Raw genomic sequence first — 13,739 nt, 5'->3', positions numbered from 1 at the left:
AAAAATGGTGCATGCACTTGAAATTCATTTGTAGTGGCAGGAGGCCCTGCTTGCAAATAAATAAATAAAAATATTATGTATTTGTATGTATAAGTATTTGTCAAAAGTTTAATTATTAGAAAAATGTTTTCTTTCTGTGTTTTGTTCACTTTTAAAAATTATTTAATTTTATTAATTTCATATATTACATAATGTAATTTTGTTGCATTGGCTCCCAATTACCTTCTTTTGTGCTTTTCTTACTCTTACAGAAACCCTTCTTCCCAGCCAGTCCCTTTCAACTTTCATGTCTCTTTTTTGTGACCCACTGATTCTAATTAGGGTTGTCTGCATTAGTTACCAGAGCATGGGCAACTCACCAGTTGCCACATCATTGAAGAAATGTCTGGCCCTCCCCCAATATTATATTTCCTAAAAGAAGCATCTCTCGGACTCAGCATTTACAGTGTGCTTCTGGTATGTTTCATGTCCTCAAATGGAAACAACTGAGCCACAGGTGCCTCCATCCCTCAGTGATAGTTCCAATCACTATGGATTCTCAGTCCAGTATCCTTTTCCTCACTGAAGCTACTCATTAGGAGTGCTTGCTGTGCGGGTATGTTTAAAGACACATTCTGGCCAAGCTGTCCTTGATATCACTGTGCAGCCCAAGCTTGCCCTGAATTCGTGGCAGTCCCCCTGCCTCAGCTTCTCAAGTGTGGGATTAGAGGCAGAGCCTTTATACCTGGCTTGTGCTTCCCTTTTGATCTAGAGTATTTCTCCAAAGTTGTCCTCATCATCCCTCTTGGACCTGCCTTTAAGATGCCTGGAAGCAACCACACTGTCCCTACTGTCCTTTCAGGGCCACTGGGGTGCGGTTGATCCAGGAGATGAGTCAGGGAGACCTTCACACAGTCATGAAGAGCTGCTTTGCGCTGGTGAATAGCTCTATCTCTGAAGGCATGTCTGCTGCCATCCTTGAGGTAATGGTACAGTGCAAGTGCTGAGAGCAGGATAGGAGATTGTTTTCTCTCTCATGTATGGAGGCAATATTTTCCTCAGTGGAGTGCTGTGCTTCATAAAGCTAAGAACAGCATGACAGCTTTGCTTGTGGTTTAAAAGTCTTTCATTATAACATGTCTTTTTGGAGACAGGGTCTTGCTATGTAGTCTAGGCTGGCCTGGAACTCACTGTACAGTCCTAGCTAACCTTGACCTCACAGCAGTCCTCCTGCCTCAGTGTCTTGACTTCTGGGAACATAAGCATGAGCCAGTATATCCAACTTAAAAATACTTTTTTAAAAAAGATTTTTTTGCTTATTTTTATTTATTTTTTTTAGAACGACACACAGAGAAAGAGGCAGACAGAAAATTGGCACACCAGGGCCTTCAGCAAACGACCTCCAGATGCATGCGCCCCCTTGTGCATCTAGCTAACGTGGGTCCTGGGGAATCGAGTCTTGAACTAGGGTCCTTAGGCTTCACAGGCAAGTGCTTAACTGCTAAGCCATCTCTCCAGCCCTTAAAATACTTTTTAAAAATTAAAACATGTGGGCTGGAGAGATGGTTTAGCAGTTAAGGCACTTGCCTGCAAAGCCTAAGGACCCATGTTCTACTCTTCAGATCCCACATAGGCCAGATGCACAAAGGTGAGGCAAGTACAAGATCACACATGCCCACTAGGTGGTGCAAGCATCTGGAGTTCAATTGTAGTGGCTTGGGTTCAATTGTAGTGGCCTTGGTGTGCTCTCTCTCTCTCTCTCTTTCTCTTGCTCTCTCCAAAATAAATTTAAAAAAATTTACAAATGTGCTGGAGGCCTGGAGAGGTGGCATAGCAGTTAAGATGCTTGCCCACAAAGCCAAAGGACCCAGGTTTGATTCCCAAGCACCCACATAAAGCCAGATGCATGAAGTGGCACACGTGTCTGGAGCAGTGGCTGGATGCCCTGGTGTACCCTCTCTCTCTCTCTTTCTTTTTTTCTTTCTCTCTATCTTTCTCAAATGAATAAATAAATCAATATATTGTTAAAAAATGGGCTGGAGATATGGCTTAGTCATTAAGATGCTTGCCTACAAAGCTGAAGGACCCAGGTTCGATTCCCCAGGACCCATGGCACATGCATTTGGAGTTCATTTGCAGTGGCTGGAGGCCCTGGCATGCCCATTCTCTCTCTCTTTCAAATAAATAAATACATAAAATAGTTAAAAAATGTAGTTGGGTAAATACAAAAAATTAAAAAATAATTGTGTGTGTGTGTGTGTGCGCGCACACACACGCATGTGCGCGAATGCATGCACATCTGCCATGTCATGTGTGTGGAGGTCAGAATACAACATCAAGTTGTTTGTCCTCTCCTTGCACCTTCATGAGTAGGATCTCTTGGTTTGCTACTGAGAATGCTAGTCTAGCTGGCCTGCAAGCTTTGAGATTATACTCCTGGGTCCACATTCCATTGAATAGGTATGTTGGAATCACAGATATGAATGCTTTTTTGCATCTGACCTTATGTGGATGCTGGGGAAGATTGAAAATTTGTTCTGCAGGATTTCTAGCAAGCACCTTTAACCACTGAACTATCTTTTCTGCCTCCTTAAAATACTTTAGAAATTTTGTATGGAACATAAGAAAATTTTATTCCCCAGTACTGTTTCCTCTTGCCAGCTACAAAATGAGGTACAGCCTGACAGTCTTTTAAAGAAGACATTTGAATATGTTGGAGGTGAGGGTAGGAAGTGCTTTGGAAGGTGTTCTTCCCTGGGTCTCTCCTCTTTGTGACAAATCTCCTCTGTGATCCAAGCAAAGGAAACACTGCCCCAAACAAGGTGGATCCAGGGTTTACATGACACGGACATTTGTAGCTGTGCTTCCTACAAGAGGTGGTGCAGTGAGGGGGGCCTAAGTCAGCCATGATCTCCATCTGCAGGATAGAGGGGTGCTGTGAGGAGGCCCAGGTCAGATATGGTCTCTGTTTCGTATTCATTCTGCTCCGTATTTTGGCCACAGGTATGCACCCCAGTCCTCTGCATACTCTGTGGCTGCTGGTCTTATGCAGTATGAAGGCTGTGAACTGGCAGATTTTTGGCCCTAGCAGGTTCTGCTGGATGCTCTTCACTCCTGGAAAGGGACACAGCCTCTCATTTTTTTGCAAGGCCACCTCCTAAAACATCTCTGTTCAGTTGTGGGATAACTTGGGGTTAGGCTATTTTAACAGAACATCATTACTGCTTCTCTGTGAGGTCCTCAGAGTGGTGTCCAGCATGTGTCTGCACATGGTTGAACAGAAGACAGGCTTAGAACTCCTGTCTACACCAGAATTCAGCACTGGTCTTCTTCATGTCCCTGCAGATGAGCTGCGCACAGTAGATGTTGTGTGCCCATGCGTTGACAAGCACATGGGAAACCACTGTAGGTTGAGGGACCTGGTGTTGGCTCCCCAGGCCCTTTACTCAGGCCTCAGTGCTCTTTCTACATGGATTCTGCACTTCACTCACTGTCCACTTAGACAAGTGCTATTATTTTAGCCCAGCTGTCTGTACCATCCTTTTATTCCTGTGAATAACATTTGAATGTACCTGTTTATTGACAAGAGGCACCATTGTAAAACAAACATCCTCCCTCTTAAGAAGTGATGGTGTTGTATCCTGTATTGCTTTTGCTGCCACTCCTCCAAAATGCCTCACAGAAAGAGTTTAAGGGAGCTGGGCATGATAGTTCAATGGTTGTTACCACGGCTTTCAGGGGCAGAGGCAGGGGGTTGCTGCAGGTCTGAGACTAGCTTGGTCTACTATGTGAATTCCAGGTGAGTCAGGGATATGTGTTGTTTTTGTTGTTTGAGACGAGGCTTCAACAACAGATCAGGGGAGATATCTTAGTGCAGAAAGTACTTACTGCACAAGCCTGGTGATCTGAGTTTGGATCTCCAGAGCCCATGTAAAGCCAGACATGTGGCAGGAGTGTCTGTAATCCCACTGCACCTACAGCAAGATGGGGGCAAGAGACAAGAATCTAGAAGCCATAGGCTAGCTCGCCTGGCTTATAGAGAGGCAAACAGAAGAGGCACTGTCCCAAACAAGGTGGAAGGCAAGGACGCTTGAGTTTGTCTTGTGACCTCCATGTGTGTACACATACACACACACACACCAGAAACAAAATAAAGAAAAACCAAAACAAAAGAAAAGGAAAATCATTTTGGAGGGAGAATTTTTTTTTTTTTTTGATGGTCCTCACATCCCAGGGACCAGGAGTCAGAAAAAAGGTTAGAAGCAGAGCCAGGCTGTAGCCTCAAGGCCTTCCCCTATTAACCCTCCTCAACTAGGCAGTACTACCTTCTAAATGTGCCACATTTTCCCCAGACAGCACCATCAGCTGGGTCCAAGCTAATGGGAGACACTTAACATCCAAACCAGAACATATACCTAATATCTTTTACTCTGGCATTATCTTAAAAATCAATACCTCCCAAACCTAAAACACAGGGGAGGTGGTAGGAGTGAGAAAGGCAACCTGTAAATTCCTGTTTGTAGCTCCAAAAGCAAATGCCATGACATTGTGATGTTTGTGTGTAGTAAGAGGCCAACACCTTGACCCGTGCTTAGTGATTAGTATCAGTTTCTATGGGCATTGAACCAGAGTCATTGGAGCGAGCATGTTCTCTCTCTGCACTAGCTTTGAAAATGCACATTCTCACAATGCCAGTGAGGAGCCTTTGCCGAGTTGCTCCTCTATATGTGAACACTCATTTCTGCAGCTTCTCCATGAGCAGTGGAGCAGGAGTGGCTCTGTAACTGATACAACGTGTCACTGCAGATGAGTTGCTGTCAGTCCTCTATTACTTTAAAGGAATGACAGCTGTTAGCAGTTCCAGCTGCCTGAAAATGTTGATGTCATGTTCCTCTGGACGGAGGCTTTTGAAAGAAACTGATTTTAGAGGAGTGGGGAGTGTGTGTTTCATTAGAATCCATTCAAGTGACCAGCATGGGTAATCATGGAATGTTCCCCTTCTGGAGGAAATGATCTATTGACCTTTCTGAATCTGTTGTTTTCTTGTGGACACATAAAAAACAAAATGCCATTTGCTAAAATACATTCCTTACCCATAAACTCAGGAGAGCAAGCCACAGCTGGGTGCAGAGTGCCAGGTGAGTGATCCTCAAGCCAGCTGCTCACTTCATTTCGGGCTTGTGGATATCAATTGTGCCACAATGCTGTTAAAAGAAGGTGAAGAGTTATCTTCTTACTGCTGCCTTCCTCAGTGGCCCCTCCCACCCAGAGCACATGTGTGGAAACACACACACACACACACACACACACACACACACACACACACACACACACAGTCCTCTAAAAGCTAAGAGCAAAAAGAATCATCCTTGACTTCTAAGCCTGAAGCAATAGCTCTGTTAACTGAAATTTTCAAAGCACCACTGTGACTGACATTCTGGTGTCAAAATGTGTGTGCATGATTTTGTGTAGGGCTGGAATGAAGGTTCTTTTCAGTTGTAATTATTAGAAAGATACTACAAGCATTAAACTAGAGTGTGGGGAGTTGCAGGAGGCAAAGAATTTTACAAGGCACAAGGTAGTCCTTTCATCAAAGAGTTGTACCCCACAACCACTGGACACTCCCATTGAGAGACACTCTAAGCCCAGTAAGGTCTGGAAACTCAGTGTGTTTGGATGAGCCACTTAAGACCAAGCCGAATTCCCACACATAAGCCATGGTCACTCCATGTGATCAGTCACACTCTTAGAATGCTAGCAAACTCTGTGAGGATATCTGGACAGGGCAGTGCTTAGCCTGGATGAGAGTCAGATCCACCTGGCAGCTTAGTAAGCCATCCGTACAAATGAGAAGTAGATCCCTCAAATGCTGGGCTTCTGTTGTTTGCAGGAATGACCCCAACTGCTGATTTTCTTATAACATCTCATCTGTGTCTCTAACCATAGCCAGGTATTCTGCAAACAAACCTAGATGCTCTGGGGTCCTTCCAGGATGGTTCTGTCTACCTGTCAGGAGTTAGAAGAGCTTGTCTAGGGTGACAGGTTGCGTGGGTCCAACCATGACAGGTGTTCCAAACACTGAGCTCACTCCACTCCTGTTTTTCCCTGTTTGCTTTTCAGATGTGCTCTGAACATATTCAGAATGTACCCATTTCCAAATGCTGTCTAGCACATGGTGTTGCCAGCCTCAGCTGCTGCTGGGACCAGCTCCTTAACATGTTCATGTTCTGGGAACTGTTGAATCCTTAGACTTTTCCAGCCTCTAAAAAAATATTAGCTCACAAAGAATTAGGTTTCATTATTGGTGCTTTCATGTAAAGTTTTATTATTTCTTTCCCTTTTCCCCCTCTTTCCCTCTCCACTGTGCCCTCCCCACTAGCCTCATTTTTGCTTTCATGCCATATATTTCCTCTTGTCCTTTCCTCCCCTTCTCATTTCTTCTTGCTCCTGTCATGGTCTCCTAGCTAGAATCCTAGCCCCTACTCAGTCTAACATCCTCTTATTTTACATACATATAAATATTAAAAGTTAGGATCCACATATGAAGGGAGTGTGAACTGGTAGAGCCACTATGAAATCAGTATGGAAGTTTCTTAAAAAGCCCAAAGTTGAACTACCATATGGCCCAACTGTACCAGTCCTGGGCATTTGCCCAGAGGACTCTATAGCCCACCACAAAGATGCTTTCCTATATGTGTCCTCATTGCTGCTCTGTTCACAACAGCTAGGAAATGGAATTAGCCTCAATGTACTTCAACTGATGATTGGATAATATGGTTCATATACACAGTGGAGTTTTACTCCACTGTAAAGAAAACTAGAGTTATGAAATTTTCAGGAAAATGGATAGAATTGGAAAAAAATTACACTAAGTGACTTTTCCATTTTTAAAGATATGTGGAGCATTACTGTAGGAGGCGTCAGGATTAGTTTCCACCTTTCTGGTGCCACTAAAGTATCTTCTCCCTCCATCATTTCCTAGTTCCCAATCTACAGCACACCTTTCCTACCAAGCAGCAGCTTTTCCTCCAAAACAGGACCATTTCCTCCTCACCTCAAGTCCTTGCCCTGCCCTGTGTCTAACACAGTGCTATGGATAATTAGATAATCAGTGAGTATTAGCTGGTCATTTCATTCAGAGTATATTGATTGAGTTTCTGAAATGAGCTGGTCCTTTGTGGGCCTATGGAGAAACAGTAGTAAGACACTCCACTATCCTTGACCTTATAAGTTATTCCCTTGTGAGGAACCAAAAGGGCAGAGAAGCAGGCAACAGGCAAGCAAAGCAAATGAGCCTGGAGTTGAGGAAGTCATAAGTGCTGGTCCTTTCCTCACTAAGCTTCAGATCAGCCAGTCTCCCTACAGAGTCCTGGTTTCTTTTCAGAAAGAAAGACGGTAGCAACCAAAGAGTGGTGCCAGGTATGCTTGGGGCTTCTGGGAACTTAATGCTTCTAGCTCTCTATGTGGATGAGAGCAGGAGGTACACACATACATGTGCACACTTGGTCATACACACATGTCCACTCTCATCCCTGTGCATTTATAGCAATACCTCAAATTCAGATTCTTGGTTCCACATTGGCAGTTTTTTTTCTCCCAAAAACTATGGCCAAAAATATATTTTGCATGATTTAAATGTTCTAAAACTTCCCAAGTCTTATATATTAATTGTTTAATGTATTTCTCATTCTTGGTAATAACTCATGATTCTATTTGAAGGGAATGTGTCTTTTGAGACAGTCACTGAGGGTCACATTCTGTCACTTAGATCAGGCTGGCAATGCTTTGCTGGTCACATTTCCGTCACATCCATGCCCATGTTAGTAATATAGAACTGAGTGTTGCAGCCTCTACTGTCTGTTGAATCTCTGATTCTTCTCTTGGCTCTGACTGGTTCTGCTTCCCATTCCCAAGGCTGTGTTTTTATGTACATGCACATGAGTAATTTTTGTACTTCCCTGATGCACTTTTCCTTTCATCTGTAAAGCTTCCATGACTTTGACCATTCAGGCTGTTCTCCCAACAGCTGACCAGTGTCTGGTTCCCATGTGTGATGACAGTTGAAGATCTCAGTCTTTAACTACCAAACATATGTGGGAGACCAACATTTAGACTTTCTATGATTATGAGAGCATGCATTTCTAGTGGAGAACCCAAGAAAGTCACTGCTTTTGTAGGAAGGGTCATGGAGCCTGGCTGGCAGTGAGGAAGGTGGGTTTATCCCTGGGTGAAGAAGCCAGCTTGGCTGATTCCCCAGAGGGTGGGGATAGAAAGGTCTCAGAGGGCAGCAGAGGAAGGTGCTCCCAGCATGCCTTCTGCCTCATCTGTGAGCCATTATGTGAGGCTTAGATCATAGACTGGAAGTGTTTTGGGAAAGTACAGTTGAGGTAGAGTGCGAAGGCTAGGTGAGATCCCCCAACCTTGCTGTGAACCCCTGACATTTCCAACCGGTACTGATGCTTCCAGAGCACGTGCTGTGCAGACATGTGGAGGGTTCACTTCCAACATGTCACCCTCTGTCCTGAGCATTGCACAGTGTCCACAGCACAGCAAGGCCTCTTGTGGAAGTTTCCTGAGTGGCTGAAGGCAGGTAGCACTGCCTTTCTAAAGGCTCAATCATGTCCCTTTTACAACTGAATTTTCTTTTTTTAGACAAAGTTTCGTGTATCCCAGACTGGCCTTAAACTTATTTTGTAGCAGATGACCTTGAACTCTTGACTCTCCTGCTTTTGCCTCCTGAGTGCTAGGGTTATAGGCAAGCACCAATATGCATGGTTTATGCAATGCTGGGATGAAACTCAAGGCTTTGTGCATATGAGGCCAACACTCTACCTACTGAACTACATCTGTAGCCCATAGAACTAGAGTTTATTAAATTCCCCAGGCAGAATCATATTAGCAAGAACATATGGAGGGGCTGGAGAGATGGCTTAGCAGTTAAGGTGCTTGCCTGAGAAGCCTAAGGACACATGTTCTATCTCTCTCCAGATCCCAGATACACAGAGGTGAGGCAAGTGCAAAGGTGCACATGCCCACTAGGTGACACAGTGTCTGGAGTTTGATTGCAGTGGCTGAGGCCCTAGTGTGGTGCCAATTGTCTGCCTCTTCTCTCTTGCATTGTAGCTCTTGCTCTATCTAAAAAAAAAGAAAGAAAAAACATACTCAGTAAAAGCCAGATTATGGGTTTACTTATTACACAGCTAGACTTGCCTCTGAACCCACCTGTGGAGGTTATCTCTCTGACCTATTGACTGAAATCTGCCTGGAAGCTGGACTGACCCAAGAAGAAGCACTGGTAGGAGACTGCTAGAGAATTGAGGAGACTCTGTACTAGGGATATTGGGCCCAATGCTGGAGCCTTCTAGCTGTGCCCCAACAATAGAAGGAGAGTCAGGAAAATGCCACCTTACCACACAGAAGAGGTCTCAGCTGTGCACAGTGGGATTTCAGAGCCTCTTTTCATGATTTCCCAGTTGCCTTGCTCATGTCCTACTCCCATCTCTGGACCTTTGGGAGTGGCAAGACTGCTTTCCAAATACCTGAGATGTGAACATGCCCTTCTCACCTTTGTGTGCATGTCAGAGTCATGCTTGGTCCCTGTGGCATTCACAGGGTCTGTGCTGAAAGAAAAGTACTCACCAGAAGAAATATTGATAGTAATTAAAAACAGCTTCTGATGATCAGAGATGAAAGGTTAGAGGGACATTGGAAGGAACAGGATTCTCCCTGATTCTGACAGACAAATGGTGGCATGTCACCTCTTGGGGTCTGTTAGAATTCAGATGTGTCTTGAAAATAAGGGCTGTAGTTGAGATATTACTATGATGAAGTCTATCCAGCTAACATGAAAAGCTGTGCCCTCACACATTGGCTTGCTAACTTTTCCTGTGTCCACAGGCAATGGATCTGGAAGTGCCTGTCCTGGCCAGGAACATCCCAGGAAATGCTGCGGTAGTGGAACATGGCGTAACAGGACTGCTATTTACAGACCCTGAGGTACAGAAAGTTAGTTCTCTGTGTTTGCCTGATTGGCATGGGTTCTGTCTATTTATAAATAGTGCCCATGTGTGGGGGTTTGACTATAAAATAACTCCATAGGCTCTTGTGTTTGAATACTTTATCCCTGGCTGATGGTGCTGTTCTGGAAGGTTATAGAACCTTTAGGAAGTAGAGCTGTGCTAGAGGAAATGTGTCACTGGGGGCAGGCCTTGAGATTTTATAGTTAACCCTTCTTGCTTTCTCTGTGTACTTGCTACTGATGTGATGATACAATGCCAGTTTCCTGCTTCTGCCCTGCCTTCACTGCCATGTTGAACTCTCCTCTCTGGAACTATGTTATTTTGTTTGTTTTTGAGGTAGGGTCTCACTCTAGCTTAGGCTGATCTAAAACTCACTCTACATGCCAGGCTGGCTTCAAATTAACAGCTATCCTCCTACCTCCGCTTCCTGAGTGCTGGGATTAGAGTCATGAACCACCATACCCAGTTATTTTCTGAAACTGTATGCTGAAAAAAATCCTCTCCTTCCATAAGTTGCTTGTGGCAATGAGATAACTGATACACCACAAGTCCTGGTCTTTGTGAGCTGCTCTTTCGCTGTCTGAGGTAGAGAGGCCAGGCATGTCATCTGGGAGAGACATTTGGCTCCTAGCATGTTTCAAGACACAGAAGAGTCAAGATGTACTTACACTGCACAGGAATGGACAGGGCCTGGCTCAGTCACTTACCTCTAAAGGTTTGGGTTTCTGGTGTTTGAAAACAGACACTCATTTGTAGGGTATCTCAGCGACTTCCACGAGTCATCATGTTTAATCATTTGAGGCAAATAAGAAAATAAGCAGAGAGGGTCTGCCTATGTTTGAAGCCATGAGTCTCATATGTATGGTCTGGGACTCCACCTAAGTCATCCAACTCACTAAGAATCATTGTTTCTTCTATTCCAGTGGTGCTAAGCTCCACATCTCAGAGTTGTGATTGGAAAGGAACAGGCTTTAGCTGTGAGCTGGGAGGGAGGGGCAGGCTAGAGCCCATGAGATATGACACATAACTGGGGGGAAATGTGTTAGTTCGGCCTGGTGGTGCAGGCCTATAATGCCAGCTATGTGGAAGGCTGAGGTAGGAGGAGTGCAAGTTCAATATCAGTCTGGGTAACTCAGTCAGACTCTGTTTCAAAATGGAAAGTAAGAAGAGGCCTCAGAATATGGCTCAGTAGAGTGCTTGCCTAGCATGGTGAAAGGCCCTGGTTCATTCCTAGTACTGAAAGAAGAAGAGGGGCTGGGAAGATATCTTAGCAGTTAAGGTGCTTACCTGTGAAGCCTAAGGACCCATGATTGATCAGCCAGGTCCCATATAAGTCAGACACACAAGGTGACATGAGCGCACAAGGTTTCACATGCACACAAGGTAGCACACACATCTGGAGTTTAATTACAGTGGCTGGAGGCCCTGGTGTGCCAATTCTTTCTCTGCCTCAAAAAAAAAAGTTATAAAATAAAACAAGAGAAGGCATCACTGCTGCCTCTCCTAATTGCTACTCATAACTATTAAAGCATGTGGCCCTGTTTGTACCTGACCAAGCACAAAGCCCTGGGTTCAAGCTCCAGCACCACATAAACTATGCAGAGATACACACCTATGCCTCTATCTGGGAGCTGGAGGCAGGTGGATCAGAAGGTCAAGGTCATCCTTGGCTACACAGTAAGTTTAAGACAGTGTGGGCATGTAAGTAGAGAGGCAGAATACTGGGGGTGAAATAGTCTAAGTGGAGTTAAGGGAAGGGATGAAGGAGAAGGTGAGAAGAGGGCAAAAAAAGACCCCCCCCAATAATATCAACAGACAACTAAAACCCACAGTGGCTTTCCTAACAAGTATCTCTCTTAAGCGGGTGTCTAGACCAGAGTAGAGGTGCTACGTGACCTTGTATGTGTTCCGGGGGCTAGGGGCATGGTTTCCCTCTCAGGTCAGTACTGGAACCTGTGAGCCACAGACAGCCCACCCCATCACAGAGCTTACTTGCAGATTGATTCCAGAATTTTTATATTAATTTTACAAAGGATATTTTAAAAAGTAGAACTTTCCCGATTTCACATGGGGAGCACTGTGATTCTTAACACTCTAAAACGGTGTGCTAGACAAGGATGTTACACATAGTTTGGTTTTGTTTTCTTTGTAGTCTCGATCAGACTTGACTCAGCACACAGCAGGAACAACTGCTTTAAAAACATATATGCATTTTAAGTAAGTCCAGGACTATGGTGTATGAGTCTCAGCCAAGGAACTCAGATGGCATTAACCACTGGCTGGCTGCAGGGCTGAAAAGATTTATTTTAAACATGCATCCAAGTATGTATTAGGGCCAGAATGTCATCTGTTAAGGACTGTCTTGCCAGACGGCCAGCTTTGTAAGTTAGATGTGTAATTGAGATGTATGTAGCATGCACAACATGTAACAATGCTGTAACAAGTGACCTTTGGATGATGTTCAGTCTGGTTCTGGTTTAGTCATTATTTATTTTAGAGTTTTTTTCATATATCCCAGGCTGGCCTTGAACTTGCTATATAACTGCAGATGACCTTTAATTTCTGCTCCTTCTGTCTCTACCTCCAGAATGCCCATTTTTATGCAGTGCTATGAATCAAACCCAAGGCTCTGTGCATGCTAAGGAAGTACTCTAACAACTGAGCTGTTTCCAAGCACTTTTAGCTGTTATTTCTTAATTGAGAATATAAAGAAACCTCACCCACCCTCCCTTTCTTCCTTTCTTCCTTCCTTCCTTCCTTCCTTCCCTCCTTTCTTCTTCCCTCCCTCCCTCTCTCTCTTTCTTTGTTTCTTTCTTTCATTCATCTTTCTCTCTTTCTTGTTTGTTTGCAAGTAGAAAGAGACAGAGAGAAGAGAGAAACAGAGAGAATGGTTATGCCAGGGACTCTAGCTATTGAAAATGAACTCCAGATGCAAGTACTGCTTTGTGCATCTTGCTTTACATGGATACTGGGGAATCCAATCCAGGTGACCCCAAGTCATTAGGCAAGCACCTTAACTGCTCTCTAGCTCATTCTTTTCTTCCTTTTTAGTTCTGTCTATGTTGAGGTGCTGCCACAGTGCGTGGTGGAGGTCAGGATGTTTGTCCTCTCCTTCTACCTTCTTTTCATTTGCTTGTTTCTGAGTCAGTGTGTCACTCTATCTTAGACCAGGCTGACCTGGAACTCACTCTGTAGCCCAGGCTGTTTTCAGTCTTATGGTTTTCCTCCTACCTCAGCCTTCTGAGTGCTAGAGTGCATGGATTATAGGAATGATCCACCTGCCTCCACCTTAATTTTGAGATAGAGTCTGTGTGTCCATTGGGCTGGCCTACCAACTCTGGGATTCTCCACCTCTTATTGTTGTAGGTGCATTGGAATCACAGGCCTGTGCATCACTTTGTGCTCAGATTTACATGGGTACCAAGGAATTGAACTTAGCTTATCTGGCTTGAAAGAAAATGTCTTTAAGTGCTGATCCATCTCCTCAGGCCCCTGATCTTTCCTTTTTGTTTTGGTGTTTATACATACATGTGCTCATTCACATGTGTGAGTGTGGGGTGCAGTGGGAGATGGTGGCTAAGTTGAGAAACAGGCATGAGAAAGTGGTGGGGTTTTTTGGCAATATGGAATATCACTCAAGATGTTCTTAGGGTCTTATTGGACAAAGCCCTACTGTTGCTCTGCCTTTAATCTTTCAGTTTTAGAAACCCTCATGCAGTTGCTGGTGGTGGGAGCTGGGAG

At 44.4% G+C, this 13,739-nt stretch overlaps 1 protein-coding gene across 7 annotated transcripts in view; it reads left to right on the top strand.

Moving 5' to 3' along the window:
* Glt1d1 (glycosyltransferase 1 domain containing 1) overlaps nt 1-13,739 on the top strand; it is a 173,962-nt gene that overhangs the window by 114,390 nt on the left and 45,833 nt on the right. For 3 of the 7 annotated variants that reach the window (XM_045155690.1, XM_004668885.2, XR_006638471.1), the window contains exons 10-11: nt 842-962; nt 9,877-9,975. In XM_045155690.1, the coding sequence (XP_045011625.1) occupies nt 842-962; nt 9,877-9,975 (220 nt within the window). The remainder of the gene's footprint in view (nt 1-841; nt 963-9,876; nt 9,976-13,739) is intronic. The other 4 variants (XM_045155691.1, XM_045155694.1, XM_045155693.1 and 1 more) reach the window with 2 other exon arrangements.

The sequence above is a fragment of the Jaculus jaculus genome, chromosome 8 (genome assembly GCF_020740685.1).
Source record: "Jaculus jaculus isolate mJacJac1 chromosome 8, mJacJac1.mat.Y.cur, whole genome shotgun sequence".
NCBI lineage: Eukaryota > Metazoa > Chordata > Mammalia > Rodentia > Dipodidae > Jaculus > Jaculus jaculus.
Note: the sequence above shows the minus strand (reverse complement) of the source record. Positions and strands in the feature narration are given on the sequence as shown.